The 15,314-nt window shown below is 57.9% G+C and overlaps 1 protein-coding gene across 7 annotated transcripts in view; it reads left to right on the top strand.

Annotated features, from left to right (window-relative positions):
• Positions 1-15,314, top strand: part of RNF220 (ring finger protein 220) — a 196,305-nt gene that overhangs the window by 70,633 nt on the left and 110,358 nt on the right. For 3 of the 7 annotated variants that reach the window (XM_080603398.1, XM_080603397.1, XM_080603401.1), the window contains one exon: positions 9,324-9,398. The exons of the other annotated variants lie outside the window; for them this stretch is intronic. In XM_080603398.1, coding sequence (XP_080459524.1) covers positions 9,324-9,398 — 75 coding nt within the window. The remainder of the gene's footprint in view (positions 1-9,323; positions 9,399-15,314) is intronic. 7 annotated transcript variants of the gene reach the window in all.

The raw sequence follows: 15,314 nt of genomic DNA, 5'->3' as shown, positions 1-15,314 counted from the left end.
AGTAAGAGGAAAAGAGCAGTATGGAGCCCAGGCTCCAGACCATACTGGTATTTGGGTGTTTTTCTTCCCCGTGTGCATCACCAGCCGCCGCTGCTGGGAGGTGGGACAGCCTGGGTACCCACGGGGCGGCCGGCGGGGACAGCGGCTGTGGGGGCAGCCCCGCTCCTGGGGTTCGAGCCTGCTCTGGCAGGAGGTCAAAAAGGCAAAGTTTCCTGGGAGGTGAATTATCAGAGGGAGCAATATTGGCAGGTCAAGCACATCGGTGCTGGGGTAATACAGTTAAGGTGCAGAGCCTTGGAGGGAGCCCGGCCGAGGAGTGCAGCATTAAAGCAATGAGCCCGGCTTAATCTGCCCCAAGTGAGGGCAGTGGGGTCTTTAATATTGTGTCAGGCTTGCAGGCCCGTGTTGGCGGGTTATTCTTCACGGCAGCTAATGCCACTGGGCTAACTGAATTAGCCCCTCCTTCCGCGGGGTGAGCGTGGGGTTGCCGGGAGGGCGATCGTGCCTCGCAGCTGCAGGGAGAGCGAGTGATGGCCTGGAAATTCAATCAGGTGAGGGGCTGCCGCCGTCCCCAAAGGACAGGGAGCAGCTGGATTGAGGACGAGAGCCCGGGACGGGGATGCCGGTGGCTGGCTCCACGCTGTCCCTGGGCAGGGTGTCCTCCGGGGGCCGGTCCCTGCTCGGGATGGGACCGAACGCTGCCTGCGTCCCTCAGCTCACCATCCACCAGCCCTCTGTGAGCATCACCAGGCCTCCAGGCCTCGGTGTTTGGTCCCATCTTGCTCACCATGGGGTGCACAGGGTGCACCCACAGGGTGCAGGGGCCCGCAGGGTGTCTCCAGCCGAGCCGGGCAGCCCGGGTACCAGCCTCCAGCACGCCTGCAGCATCTCCTTTTGGTCAGGTTGAACTGAAAGTTCATCGGTGAGGGACGGCCAGGCCCGAGGAACTCACACGTAGGACTTCTGACTGGCTTCACTGTTGGGACAAGCTGCCAAGGGACTGCATGCCCTGAGGGACCGCACAGCAATGGCCCAGCATCATTCCCAGAGGTCATTTTCTGTCCTTTACATTTAAAAAAAAATCAAAATCAAAACTTTGCAAGCATTTGGTTGTTGTCCTCCAAACCTGCCATTGCTGTTTACCTCTCCCAGCCTCTCCGATTTTTTTCCTCTTTACATCTAGTTGAAGGTATCCCGGTGAATAGCGCAGCATCCCGAGCAGGCACCGCTGTCCGTGCACTGCCTGCAGTGCCTCTCACCTGGGCGTTGGGGCTGGGGACAGCCTGGACCCGGGCAGGGGCAGTTTGGCAGCTCCAAAAGCAGGATCTGAGCTGTGGCTGGGCGATGCTGCAGTGTTGGGGTGCTCGCTGCTCCCCCCATGGGCACAGCCCCCTCCGCACCAGCCCTGCCTCGAGCTGAAGCCACCGTCCCTTTGTCCCTGCAGGTCCCCTTTCCTTTCCAGGTGCCCCTTTGATCTTCAAACCTGCCCCAGCTCCCTCCGCCCCCCTCCCTCGCATTGTTATAAATGGAGGCTTTGGCTGCCTTTAAATAGTCATATCTATCAGACAAGCTCATGTCAGCCATAAATCCTGCAGTAATGATGATTTTCTAAGTGGGTCGACCAGAGCTATTTCCGCTCCAGCCTCAAGTTACCGCACATGTCCCCCCCCAGGGGCCGGCAGCTTCATTTGTTGTCCCCCTAATTGTCATTTCTCCTCTACGTGCTCAGGCAGAAGCTGGAAGGAAAAGAGCTGGGGGTCCCCTCTGCCCCCACGTGTCCCTGCCTGGGAGGGGGATTTGGAGGGGGGGGTGAGACTGCAGGCAGGGGACTGGCAGCAGGAGCCCACCATATGGATGCCCTTACACCTCGTCCCACGCCGCCCCCCTCCCCAGCTGTGCCCGACGTGTGAAAGCTGTAATTGCAGGTAATCCCCCGGCGCTGCGCATGGTTTGAATTTGGCAAGAGCAGGAATGTGGAAGGGAGAAGGGGAAATAATACTGACCAGGCGCTCTGCGGGGCCAACATCTGCACGAGCCATCAGCGCACATCTGGCCGTGGGTCCCTTTGCTTGGTCGCCTGGCCAGTCGCTGTGGTAGCCCAAGGGGTCTGCCTGCTGCCCCATGAAGGGCAGGGCACGGACACCCCGTAGGCTGACATTGCTGCTGAGGTTTGGTCGGTCGCATGGACTTTCTGTGCCTTGTAACACAGAGAAGGGCTGCCAGGGTGCCCTTCACTCTTTCTTCTGCAGAGCAGAGCCCTGGCATGCTCCTCCAGGCTTCCTCGGGCTGGCGCTGCCGGGCAGCACCCCACAGTGAGATCCCTCCGGGGAGGCGAGGAGAGGTGGGACCAGCAGTGCCAGAGGGGCTTTGTTGCCTCCGGGTGCCATAGACCTCAGCTGGTCTGTTTGCACTGGATAGGGGTGGAAAGCCTGGATGTCCTCTAGGTAAAAGACCTGCTGGACCTTCTCATCCTGACGCTTTAACTCCAAGATTTCTTTGGGAATATGCATAGTCAAGGTGCAAATCCTTGCTGCTGGTGAGCTCTGTCATGCGGGGGGGGGGGGGAAGCTTTAAGCAGCAGGCTCTGCTGTTCCATCTCCTAAATGTGGCTGGTGCCTGCCTGGGGCTGACCCAGGAGCACGAGCACCCCCTGCCCAGTGGCTGACATCCCCTCCTGCCCTCCCAGCCCCGAGGAAAACAGCCTGAGCTCGCCCAGCGAGACAGCAGATGCAGTCGCCTCCCAAGGCTTCAGCTAACCCCCCAGCTTTCCGAGGGCAGTGCAGGTGTCATAGGCATTGTCTCTTTGGAAATTAATTTTCCTGTCGATTTCCTTATTTCTCCTAATTGATGAGGGGCAAGTCTTAGGCGTGTTGCCAGCGGCACCAGCCACAGCCTCCCGTAGGCATCAGTGGAGCCAAAAGCGCGAGCGCTGAGGGCTGGGGAGTGTAATGAACTCTCAGAGGACTCGTTGCAGCTCAGCCCGTGCTGTAGATTAGCTGAGGAATCATCTGGCCCAGCTATTAACTGTCCCATTTAACATCATAAATTATTAACCTAATTTTGAGGAGGGTCGGTGACGGATCACGCTGATTTTGTCGGCCTCGCCGCAGCCTCCCCGTGCGGGCAGAGCCTCCGGCAGCGCCTGGGAGCGGTGCCTGCGGGAGGACGGAGATGGGGACAGCACATCCTTGCTGCGGGGAGGCTTCCAGCCCAGCGGAGGGGCCAGGGACAGCCAGGGCAGGGCAGCGCCTGGGGGGACGCTTGGTGAGGTGAATATAAGGGATGTCCCATGGGGAAGAGCAAAGCAATCCCCTCCCCGGCTTTTGAGGTGTTGAGGAGCCGTGGCGATGCTGAGAAACGCATCCAGACCACTTTGTGCCCCATAACACACAGCTCCAGGGCTGTGTCGCGGGCACTTTGTCCTAGAGCTGTTCCCTGTCACCGCTGGCTGGCTGACCAGGTCGCCTGCCCCTAGAGGAGCTGGGTTAAGCATCTCACGGGCTGCTCTTTAGTCTGTACAGCAGAGCGTTGGGAACATCTGCTTCTCTCCTTGCACTCATAGAGTAGATCTTGTTTTGAATGTGGCAGCACTTCCTGGGAGAAGTTAATAAAATAGGGGGAAAAGTGAATTCTTTGGTCTAAAAGTTTTATGCCGTTCAGAGCTTTTTTCAGCTAATCGGAGTGCAGTGGAAATTTTAGGGATATCATCTTTTCTTTCCCCTTTACCTTTATAAAGAGAGATGCGCGCAGAGAGAAGGGGCTAAGAAACACCCTCCAACCAGCATTATTTCCTAACCGCGCGGAAAAATTTTGAAGTCGTTTGGCTTGTCAAAAACCATACAGCCCTCAAGGAGAGCAAGCTCTGAAAACCCTTGTAAAACGCCTCTTTCATTCTGGCATCGCAGAAAGGACTTTTTGTTTCCCGGCGAGCAGCTGCGCGGCTCAGCACTGCCTGTCCGTGCGCGTGTCCCGGCCGCTAACCCAAAGTGCCCGGAGCTCGTGCTGCCACTGCTGCTCCTCTCCTGCAAAACATGAGGCTGGAAGAGTCCAGCATTTGCAGACCCAGGGCTTCCACATGCCCCTGGCCCGCGGCGAGCCTTTAGACATCTGCAGGATGGAGAAGGCACAAGGAAATTGCGGTGCGCACGCAGCGCAGCCCCGCGCGGGGCTGGTGCCCAGCACACGGATATAAAATACAGCGCCCTGCCATAAAACATGCACTGCTAGTCTATATATTTTGCAATCCCTTTAAAGATTTTTTTTTTCTTTAAACCCCTCACCCCAGCTCCCTCCGCACTCTCCCCCCAAAAAAATTATTATAAAGAATTATTGCCATTAGTACGTCTTTCCCAGTGAAAGGAGAAAATCGCCTCATTCATAATTTATACCCTCAATTACTATTAATAAAGAAATATTTCAGCAGAAAATCGCCTGGGAAAATTACACGTAACATTGCATTAACATTCTATTTGAACATTTTCATCACATTTGTTATAGAGTTAATAAGAGGGATATGCTCCCCTGACTTCTTCATGAAATTATGGGCTGCCTATGATAGTTTAATCTTTTAGACTTTATATAATATATTCACTTTACTAATTGAGCTATCCAAGGAGCAGTTAGGGATGTTCTTAAACGTGGAAGACAAAGTAATCAGGGCCGTGACTTCCTGACTAGCGGATCTTCTTCCGGAGATGGGGAGCCCCACGTGTGAGGAGCACACTGCCGTGTGTGTGCTGGGTGCTGCTCCACCAGCCCTTCCCGTAACGCCCTGCCTGCGCTGGCAAGTCAGGGGGCGTGCAGGGCGTTGGTGGTTTTCAGGCTGGAAAAATATTCCCCAAAAGCTCCGTTTGTATTTCAGGGAGCGGGTCTGGTGGGCATGACCGAGGTCTTCTCCCTGGAATAAGAAATGCCCCGCGTGGGGGGTTTCTCAGGAGCAGTGCTTCGTCTGGACAAGCCTTTAGGGTCGAATTCACTACTGGGCCCAGTAGGATACCCCGTGGGCATTGCTCTTGCCCGGTGTGAGCTCGTCCGTAGGTGAGCACCTGCAGTCACCCCCAAACTGCTCTTACGACTTCAGATCCCTGCAGACTGCTGGCAAATCCTGACGGTGAGCCAAAGGGTTAACAAAAAGCTTTCATGCCCTGGGATTCATTATCTGGAACTCATTAAACAGCAAATAAGAGCCCGGATGTTGCCAACTGAGCCCTGCTGAAGGCACCTCCTGGGGGTGAGGCAGCCTGGGACTGCAGGAGGAGTCCTGCAGGAGGCCAGAGACGGGACCCAAAGCTGTAGGTTGGTCACCTCGGGGCTGAGCTCTGTCTTCCCAACCCGTGTGAGCCCACGGGGGGACAGGGACACGTGTGCGACAGCCCAGGCCCGCTGTTCCCCACGGAGCAGAGCACCCCGCATGGTTGCAAAGGGATGCACAGCGCCATCGAGGTTTTACTGGTGGAGCCTGCTCATCCCCGGCACGTTGCTCCTGGGGTGCTCAGCACCCTCCCTGCCGAGCTTGCAGCCAGCATTTTCCTGGGTGACACGAGCCTTGGCCACCACTGAGCCACGCTGGGCAAGCAGCAGCCCAGGGAGCCCACAACGGGCAGGGGGCCACGAGCTGCCCCCTCTGCCAGCACAGGGGGGGAAATTTCCAGGGCTGAAGGGGCAGAGACCAGGGAAGGTGAAGCCTGGGCTGTCGGCCCAGGGAAGGGCAGGATGGGCCACGCTGCAAACAGGACAAGGCTTGTAAACAGGGCTCCAGCTGGGATAAATTTAGTCCGTTGGGGCTGCAGCTCCAGCGCAGCAGGACACAGTGTCAGGGCATTGTCGAAAGGAGAAGGGGGGAAAGAAGCTGAATAAACAAACACAGCTTGTCCCTTTTTTTTTTTTTTTTTTTTTTTGTCCCAGCGTTGTTGTTTCAGCCGGACAATTGCCCTGCAGATTGAGGGAACAGGCTGGAGTTCTCCCAGCCTGTTCCCTCAATTCTTTTTTGCTTTGTGTTTCCACGCGGGACCATATCGTGGCATTGCTGTGCCCCGTACCTGTGTGCTCGGACAGCCTGCAGACGCTGGCCCCAGGGTCACTGCTTTGCAGCCCCGCTGGGACCACGCAGCATGGCTGTGGCAGTCATGTAAATTTTACTTTCTGTGCGTGCACAGCCCAGGCTGACACCCATGGGTGTCTGGGAGCATTTGTACGTGGGGCAGAGCAGCTCTGGAGGCGACCTCCTCTGCGGAGGAGCTGAATGTCTCTGCAGGACTTGAGAAAGGGAGATCAGGGCTCCCAAGCGCTTTCCCTAGTTCTGTCGTGGGTTTTGGACAGGCCTTATTTCCCTGACAAAATCACCCGTGATCTGAGGAGCAAAGGGCACGGATAGCTCTGTCAGCGCTGCTCTGCCAGGACCAAAGTCTTCTCTAAAGGCCATGTTTAGAGGCAGCCTAATTTTCACATCTTAATTTTATTTTTCTCACATCTCTCCCTGACACACACATACACACACACACACTCCTATTGGAAAAACGATTTTAATACCCATGGCACATTGTCCTGGTGTGATATAAAATCCAATGACATGTGGCATTTGGAAAAGGTCACTTCCCCCATCAGGATTCATTATCCTGCCTCAGCCCGGGAAGCCATGGGGTTGCCCCCGCCTCTGCGGACCCCTTGCCCCTCGCCGGCTGCGGTGGGCGAGCAGGACGAGGGGACGAGGCAGGGCAGCCCCTGCAGCTGCAGAGCGAGGGCTCTGCTTGCTCGTGCTCACGTCCCTGCCCGTGGGAAGGCTCAGGACGTGCAAACCAGCTCCTCTGGTCAGTTTTGGGTGCACAAGGCTCGGGCTGGCTTTCTGCTGCCTCCCCCTGCCCCATCTCTGTTCCCGTTAGAGCAGGAGCCGGCTCTTGCGGTGCCCTCGCTCCGCACGGTTGCAGAAGGGAAACGTTCCCCTTCCCTGTTTCACTTGTTCAATTTTCAGCCGGGCGGGTTTGGGAAGTGCCCTTCTGGGTCGGTGCTCACCACCAGCTAGGCAGAACCGAGAAGAGAAAGCGGAGGAGACCAGGAAAGCCCGGCTCCTTCCCCAGGACCCCCTTTGCCCAAGCACACCCACCCCCCAGGCTGCTTCCAGCTCCCTGCAGACCCAGGAAGGGCGAGCCTGGAGGTGCCCAGTGACACCTCCCAGCGAGACGTCCCATGGGGAGGGCAGGGGGACTGGCATTGAGGACTTCTCTCCTCGGCCACAAGCGGCCTCGGGCCACTCTGTCTCCCCCATGGGTCGGTTTCCCACCCGCAGCAGAGGGGAGGCACGAGGGTGGGTGCGGGGAGAGCAGAGGCTGGGGCAGGGCAGGGGATGAGGGCAGGAGCAAGGGTGTTTTGTTTTTTTTTCCAGAAAGAGGAGGATTTGCATTATTTTTGCATCAGGGAGTAGGGTTTGATGCCTGCTGAAGATGACTTTTCCGAGTGCTGAGGGTGATGGTGAGCGTAGCCCCTTCCACCGTATAAACACCAGTGAGTTATGGGTACCCCAGCCTCTAATTATGCAGTCAGCCCCAAATAGGCTGTGTCTAACGAGGCTGACAGACTAATATCTCAAGAGCCTTTAATGCGTTATCATCTCTTGCTGTATGACCTCATATTTATAACTGCTCTGGTGGGAGGTTGAGAAATGTCCTTCTCTTCCCCCAGCCCCCTCCCCAACTTCCCCCCCCCCCCCCAGCAGCAGCTCCTCAGCCTCATCTGTTAGGATCAGGAGGAGAGAGGCGACTTCTCTCCATCCATCACCAGCCGAGTTCGCGCTATTAGATGATTAAAGACATTTTTTATAATATTTGGAAGAGGCTTTGAAACGTCTCTCAAACAGGGTGATTTATGCCCGCTTAACCCTTGCCTGGCCGGGCCGGGGGCCGGGGGTGGCGGCGGCCCAAGCCGTTGGGCAGCCCGGTGACAAGGTGTGATTCATGAGCGCGCGGCACCTGCAGGAAGCTCCGGGCAGCTCCCAACGCAACGGGGACTTGGTGGTTTCTGAGGCTGCAACGGCTCGAGCAGGAGGAAATGGCGCCTGCCCCCTCCCCAGCACTTACACAAGAGGCCCCCGGGGGGGCCGTGCCCCACCGCACGCATATGGCACCTCCTGCTCCTGTCTGTGAGCGGGACCGTCCCGTCCCGTCCCATCCCATCCCATCCCATCCCATCCCATCCCATCCCATCCCATCCCATCCCATCCCATCCCATCCCATCCCCATCTCCATCCCCATCTCCATCCCCTCCCATCCCCTCCCATCCCCTCCCATACCCTCCCCACCCAATCCGCTCCCATCCCATCCCCTCCCATCCGCTCCCATCCCATCCCCTCCCCTCCTCTCCCATCCCATCCCATCCCATCCCATCCCATCCCATCCCATCCCATCCCATCCCATCCCATCCCATCCCATCCCATCCCATCCCATCCCATCCCATCCCATCCCATCCCATCCCATCCCCATCCCCATCCCCATCCCCATCCCATCCTTCCCCATCCCATCCCACCCCATCCCATCCCATCCCATCCCCATCTCCATCCCCATCTCCATTCCCTCCCATCCCCTCCCATCCCCTCCCATCCCCTCCCCACCCAATCCGCTCCCATCCCCTCCCCTCCCCTCCCCTCCCCTCCCCTCCCATCCCATCCCATCCCATCCCATCCCATCCCATCCCATCCCATCCCCATCCCATCCGCTCCCATCCCCTCCCCTCCCATCCCATCCCATCCCATCCCATCCCATCCCATCCCCATCCCATCCGCTCCCATCCCATCCCCTCCCCTCCCATCCCATCCCATCCCATCCCATCCCATCCCATCCCATCCCATCCCATCCCATCCCATCCCATCCCATCCCATCCCCATCCCCATCCCATCCCATCCCATCCTTCCACATCCGATCCCATCCCATCCCATCCCATCCCATCCCATCCCATCCCACCCCATCCCATCCCATCCTCACTGACATGAGCCACTTGTGCTCCCGCTCCACGCTTCCCTTTCCCTTTTCCCCGTCTCTCCCCTGCCCTGTGGATGCCGTGCTCCCAGGTGCAAAGTCTCGCTCTCATAAAAAGTCACGGGCATCTAGATCCATCTTTAGGGCATCGCAGCCTTGCTCAGAGTCAGTCAGAAAGACTTGTGGGGATGATGGCCGTGCTCATCCTAAAAACCTGCCGGAGGCCAAATCGCTGATGATCTCCGTGGTTTGTCCCAGTGGGGAGTGGAGGCTTGCCCTCAGGTTGGGGAAGGAAGCCCGCCTCCTCTGATCACAGACGTAATATTTCATAATCCCAATTTCTTGTCAATTGATTGCCAGATAGAAGCGACAACCAAAGAGGGCCCCAGGCGTCTGCAACTGCCACTCATCGTATGATTTTAACTCTCCCCCTCTGTAAGTTTGCATTATTTTCTTCTTGTTGTTGTTGTGTCCTAAAGAAACATTTTCCCCCCTTCCCTCCCCAAAAAGACTCAGAAATCCCGCTGCCCTCGTCAATTCGGTACTGAATGTCTGAATAGCCGAGGTGGGTTAATGCATGACTAATAGGTGTTTTATTAAAATGGTTGGTCTGTCATTACAGAGTCCAAGAGATCAATAGATTTCTTATAATCATGACCTAAAATCATCTTTAGCGCCACTGCTTGCGGGTGTCAGACCCTGGGCAGCACACTTAGGGGGCCTTGGCATCTCCTGCCACCCCCTTGTGCCCCCTGTGCCATGCGTGCCCCCAGTGCTCCCACAGCCAGGGAATTGCGTGGCCCGGCCACCCCCATCCCCAGCCCCTGTCCCGAGGGTGCAGACCCCCCCAGTGCCCAGCCTTGCCGGCTGTTGCACCCCCTAATTCCCCGTGGGGTGCCGCCTCCCGGCTCCCCCCTCCATCTGCCTGGATGGGATGCCTGCCCCGAGCCACTCCCGGCCAGCTCTGGAGACACCGTGACAAATCCCACAGCCACGGGACCCCGGCCCCGGTGGCCTCAAATCCCTCTGCGCAGTCCCCACAAGCATGCCTGAGGCTGGGGACCCTCGCTGCGGGGTTGATGCTCTCTGGGTGTTTGGCCCTGCTGCAGCCTCTCCGTCACCTCCTCATCCTGCACGTGGGGCCGGATCAGCCTTGTGCCCCCCCAGCTCTGCTCCCTGCCCTCACCCTGTAGCCCCTGCAGGGGATGAGAGGGTTCACGTGGAATGAAGGCGAGCCCATCCCGTTACTTTCCACGTCTCTTTCCTGCACTCATCCAGCTACGTCTGGGTTGAGCAACCTGGTGAGAAATCCCAGGGCTCCCGTCTGCCCCACGGGTGCGTGCCCAGTGCTCGTCTCCTCCCACATCCTCGCCATGGGGCTGGGAGGAGATTTTCCAGACCCCCTGGGTCCAGCCCTCTCCTTCCCCGCCTCATTGCTTATTTTGGGGCCATTACGTTCGACAGGGAGAATTTGTTTCTGTCCAGAGCCGATGCCCGGACAGTCTCAAGCCTCGGTGGATTTATCATCCTGAGCTTTTGTTTGTGGGTCTCCGGGACCCTCTGCCCCACAGCCAGATGCTTCCCCGCCTCCTCCAGGGAGCCTGCTGCCCCTGGGAGCCCTGACCCCACCGTTTCTGTGAGGATGCCCAGACGGGCAGGCTCCCCGCACCCTCACACACCGGGCACACGCATGCCCCACTCCGCAGCCCCACGGCTCGGTGCCGAGGAGGGGTAAGAACATCGGGTGGCAATTTGGGGGCTCGGGAAGCTCCAGCTCATGTCTGTGCTGACATCCCGTGCCAAGTGACAGCAGGGTGGTGCAGACGCCTGCACCCATGGCTGCGCTGCCCATCTACGTGCATGGTCAGTGTGACCGCATTGGGGTTGTGGTGAGGATTTGGGGTCCTTCAGGCTCAGGTTTAGCAGGACGGAGCTGTAATGGGATTGCGTTTCCGAATCGCCACCACTGCTGCGTCAGATGGGGATCATCACTGAGACCCCCCCTATGCCACCAGCCCCTCTCTTGCTCTCCTCCTGCCCCAGGGGCAGCCTGGCCACCCGGGCGAGGTGACCAAGGGTCGCTCTGGATGCCAGCAGGGCCTGAGGAGAAGGAAAGGGGGTGCAGGGCCCCTCCACCAAGCACCACCCGTCCCCACAGCCCCGTCCCCTCCCCGGCCGCCCGCATTCCTCCGCAGCACCGGGGAGGGGGCCAACCTTTGGCACGTTTATTGACACTCCCTGAGTTCATACTGCGACTCTACAATCTTTCCCCGAGATTATTAAGAATTAATTGATCGTTTTTATATTCCCCCCGATACCCAGTGCTGCTCGGCGACAGGCAGCGGGAGGAGGAAGGGAGACGGGAGGAGGGCGGGGTGTGTGTAAAAAACACACTGATAAATGTTAATTACTCTTTTACAGCCCTTGTCAAATTCCAAAGCAAGTCGTAAATTCATTAAACTCTAACGGATTAAGCACATGCAGCTTATTTAGTCGCCATAAACAAGATCATTTGGATGTTGATTTTCCCCTTTTTATTGCTCCAGCAGAAAAGGGGAAAAATCAGATCAGGGAAGCAGTTGGTGGTTACCAGGGTGTCAGAAAAGTTTGGATTTATTTTGTATCTTGTTTTGGTGCTCCGTGGCAGCTCTCCGGAGCCCATCGGTCCTTGGGCTGTGCCTCGCAGGGAGTGTGGGGCTGCCGGGAGCTGTGTCCTTGCCCCAGGTGGCTGAGCCTGAGCGGGCAAGCAGGGGAGGAGAGGGGCTGTGGGACGTCGCCACCATGGTGCCAAAAGGGTCTCCGTGTCCCAGGGCTGCCTCCTTAGTGCTGATGGTCTTAAAGACCCGAGACAGATGGGATGCTTTTCCAATTCCCACCAGCTCTGCTCACTGTGGGACATTTCTGCGCCCACTCTGGCACTGTCCCCAGGGTGCTGATTGTGTCCCCAGCCGAGCCTGGCGGCGGAGGAGAGGAGCAGGGGAGGGATGCTGTGCTGCTGCCAGCACCGAACGGGGAGGGATGAGGTGCCCGTGGCTGCTCTGAACACGGGGACGGGCCCCGGGGTCCGGGCCCTACATCGCTGCCGACCCGCGCGGCGTGCTCGCCATCCTGCACTTGCACGTGTTAATAATCCAGGCTGACCTCCTGAGCCGCGGGAGCAGGGGAAGGAGAATGAGAGGAGGGTCACGGAGATTAATTAATACTCAGGGCTCTAATTATGAGTTTCTTCAACACCGGGCTTCTAATGAGGAACAGGCGCTGAGACAGCTCCGAGTCCCGCTGCCCCCCAGCTGGCCCTGCTGAGACGTCTCCTGCCTCCTCGCAGGGCCAAATGTTTGGGGAGAGGGATGGGAGCCAGCCCCCGGCCCCCTGCATCCCCCCCCACTGCTGCACGGCGAGCACTGGAGACCTCCCACCACTCCCAGCACGCCAGGGGGACAGGGGCAGGAGGTGACCAGGGACCTTGGTGGGAGCATCCCCTTGGCCCCACGGGGTGGAGGATGCTTTCCAGGTGTCATGCTGGTGGCTGGCTCTGCTGATGCTGTGGGGTTGGCCACGTGCCACTGAGCTGCTGGTGGCTGTGGGGCTTCTCCAGCACCCAGGAGCCTCCGGTGAGGCTGCGCTGATGGGAGCAGGCGGCAGCTGTGCGCTGCAGGCAGCAGAGGGAACTCTAAACACCTTGCCAGCGCTCGCTGCTTCGCTGCTACCGGAAAAAAAAAAATAAAAAATTAGGGCTTTTGCTTCAGCACTTCATCTAAAAAAATGTCCTGAGCAGTGGAGGGATGACCTCCTTCCTCTGGCCCTGCCTGAGCCCATCTCTGAAACCAGTATATCCCAGAGGCTCTGTGCCATGGGGATGCACACCACCCTCTGTGCTTGCCTCCCGGGGGGCAGAGGGGAGGAGAGGAGCCGCCGCGGGTCTCAAACACTGGGGTGTCATCCTTCAGAGCCCCGCTCCTGGCCAACATCTCCCTCCTGCAGGCTCCAGCCCTTTCCTCGCGGTGGGTGCAAAGGGCACTGATAAGCACTGCGCAGCCAGCAGTGCCTGCAGGGTCCCCCCTGCGCAGCCCGGGGCTCAGCTGCCGTCGTCCCACGCGGGGACGTGCCCCGGGCTCCGCTCCCGAGGTCCCCCCACGGCGATGGGCGCCGAGGGGGCGGCGAGGGGTTAACGGCAGGAGCGTGCCCCACGCTAAGCAGTAGCTAACAGCCACCAGCTAATAACTTTATGGCTTCAAAGCAGCGCATTTATCATGCTGAAGTTTGTTTATGCACTAGTTATATGGCGCATTATACCAGATCTGTGCTTGGCTGATAAATTCCCAGTGACAAGCGAGGCTACCAATGGGGACTTGCTGAGTCCAAAAGACCAGTAGCTTTTTCCTGAACTCTGCTTTCTGAGATAAGCGTGTTTTTTCCCTCTTTTACTTTGTAACTAGGAAAAAAAAAATAAGGCAAGCAGTAAAGTCAGAAAAAGAGGGATATTCCTGTCCCAGAAAAGTTGCCCAATGCGGAGCAGAGGAGGAGGAGGAGGAGGAGGAGGGAGGCTGCCTGGCGAGGATCTGCCCAGAGGCTGTGTGGCAGCACCTCCGTGGTGGCAAGTGATGCACATGGGCCTGTACCGGGAGATTTGTGCATGTGCAGAGCGGGCACTGACAAGCCCGTATGGGATTTGGATGTTCCCAGGAACAGCAAAGCTCAGTTCCTGCCGCCTTTAGGGAGTGTATTTTGGGGGTATTTTGGGGGTGGAAGGATTAGAGGGCAGCATGGTGACCTTCTAGTCCTCCCTAAAGTTTCTAAAGTGATATATGATCATACTATTCGTCATTATCTCTCACTGTTTTTATTGTACTTGTCATTATTTTGAGGTTGCGTGTGCGTGCAATTTGTTGCTGAGCACAGCACAGCTGCTGCGCTCACCTGTACCCCCTCACTGCTGGGTTAAATCGCGTTAATCCTGCTAATAATAATGACCTTCACATTTCTGGCTAGCTCTATCACTGGAGCCAAACCCACTTTGCAAACATTAACGAGCTCGGCCTCCCGACTCCGTGCAAACAGGATGGGTCAGGATTAGCTCTCCCACTGCGGCAGTGGGGAAACTGAGGCAGAAAGCAAGGAGCGGGCTGGTCCGAGCCGACCCCAAGTGGCTGCACGCAGAGCCTCTCAACCCTTTGCTTTAACCATTAGACCTCAACCTGCTCCAGTTCGAACCAGTGGAGGCTTTTCACTGGTCTCACTGGTGCAGCGTGACCTGGGGCTGCCTGGGATGCCCAGGTGGGACGCCCAGCCCTGCTCACGCCTCTGCAGTGCCACCGAGGTGCTTTGGGTGTCAGCAGCCCCCTGCTCCACCTGGTCCCTTCCCCGTGGGCTGCATCGCTCGTCCCCTTGTCCTGCTGCAGAAAACAAAAAGCCCCCTGCCTTGGTCTGGTGCCAAAAGCCCCCTGCCTTGGTCCGGTGCTCGGGGGCCATCAGACACATGGCTGTGCACCTCTCTGCATGCAGTCGTGCCCCCACAAACGTGCTTGCTTCGTGTGCTCCCCTGGGAGGGCATCTCGGTGTGTTTATCCGTGCATGTTTGTCCATGCATAAACATCTTCCTAAGTGCAACGTGTGCATAGGTACAAAATGCATGTCTCCATCTCCGCCTGCTGCGTTAGCATCCCTCCGTGGCCTCCCACCTGCACGGCCATCCCTATCGCAGGGTGTCCCTGGCGGGGCCGGGTACCTGTGGCATCCCCGGCCACGTACCTGAGCCTGTCCCACGTCTGTGTCCGTGCCTGCGCGTACCGGCCCCTGCAGGCTGTAAATACTGCCAGTGTGTCGGGGAGGTTGAGCGGTTTATGGCTCAAGGTCAGGCCCATGAATCATAAAAAGGTGTCGGAAGGAGCATTAACTCCTAGCCTTCGCTCGGTCGCTGTGTGGTTTCAGGCGGGGCCCCGGAGGCAGTGATTAAAGGGTGCACCTTCCCCTTTCAGTTTTACGGTAAAAGGAAAGCAGTAAATTAGAAGCCCGCGGGCTGGGGCAGGCCGAGTCCCGCCAGCGCAGCGCCTACACGAGGACCGACCACGCGCCCCGAGAGCCAGCGTGGCCACCCCGCCAGCACGGTCCCTGCCCCCAGCACCGGTCCCAGGGCAGGATCCGGCCCCTCCACGTCCCAGAGCCATTTGTCACCACTGGTCCTCGCGTGGCCGATGGCACGGGGTGGCCGCGGGTGCTCAGCCCCGTGGAGAGGCAGCGTCCATCGCTCTGCGCTTTTCTTTATGACTCCAGCTATCGTTAACTCGAGTAATAAAATTTTTTGAATCCAAATAGATATAATTAACATTTAATGCCCCTGTTTTCTTGCGAATT

The sequence above is a fragment of the Anser brachyrhynchus genome (assembly GCF_964034855.1).
Source record: "Anser brachyrhynchus genome assembly, chromosome: 8".
Lineage (NCBI taxonomy): Eukaryota > Metazoa > Chordata > Aves > Anseriformes > Anatidae > Anser > Anser brachyrhynchus.
Note: the sequence above shows the minus strand (reverse complement) of the source record. Positions and strands in the feature narration are given on the sequence as shown.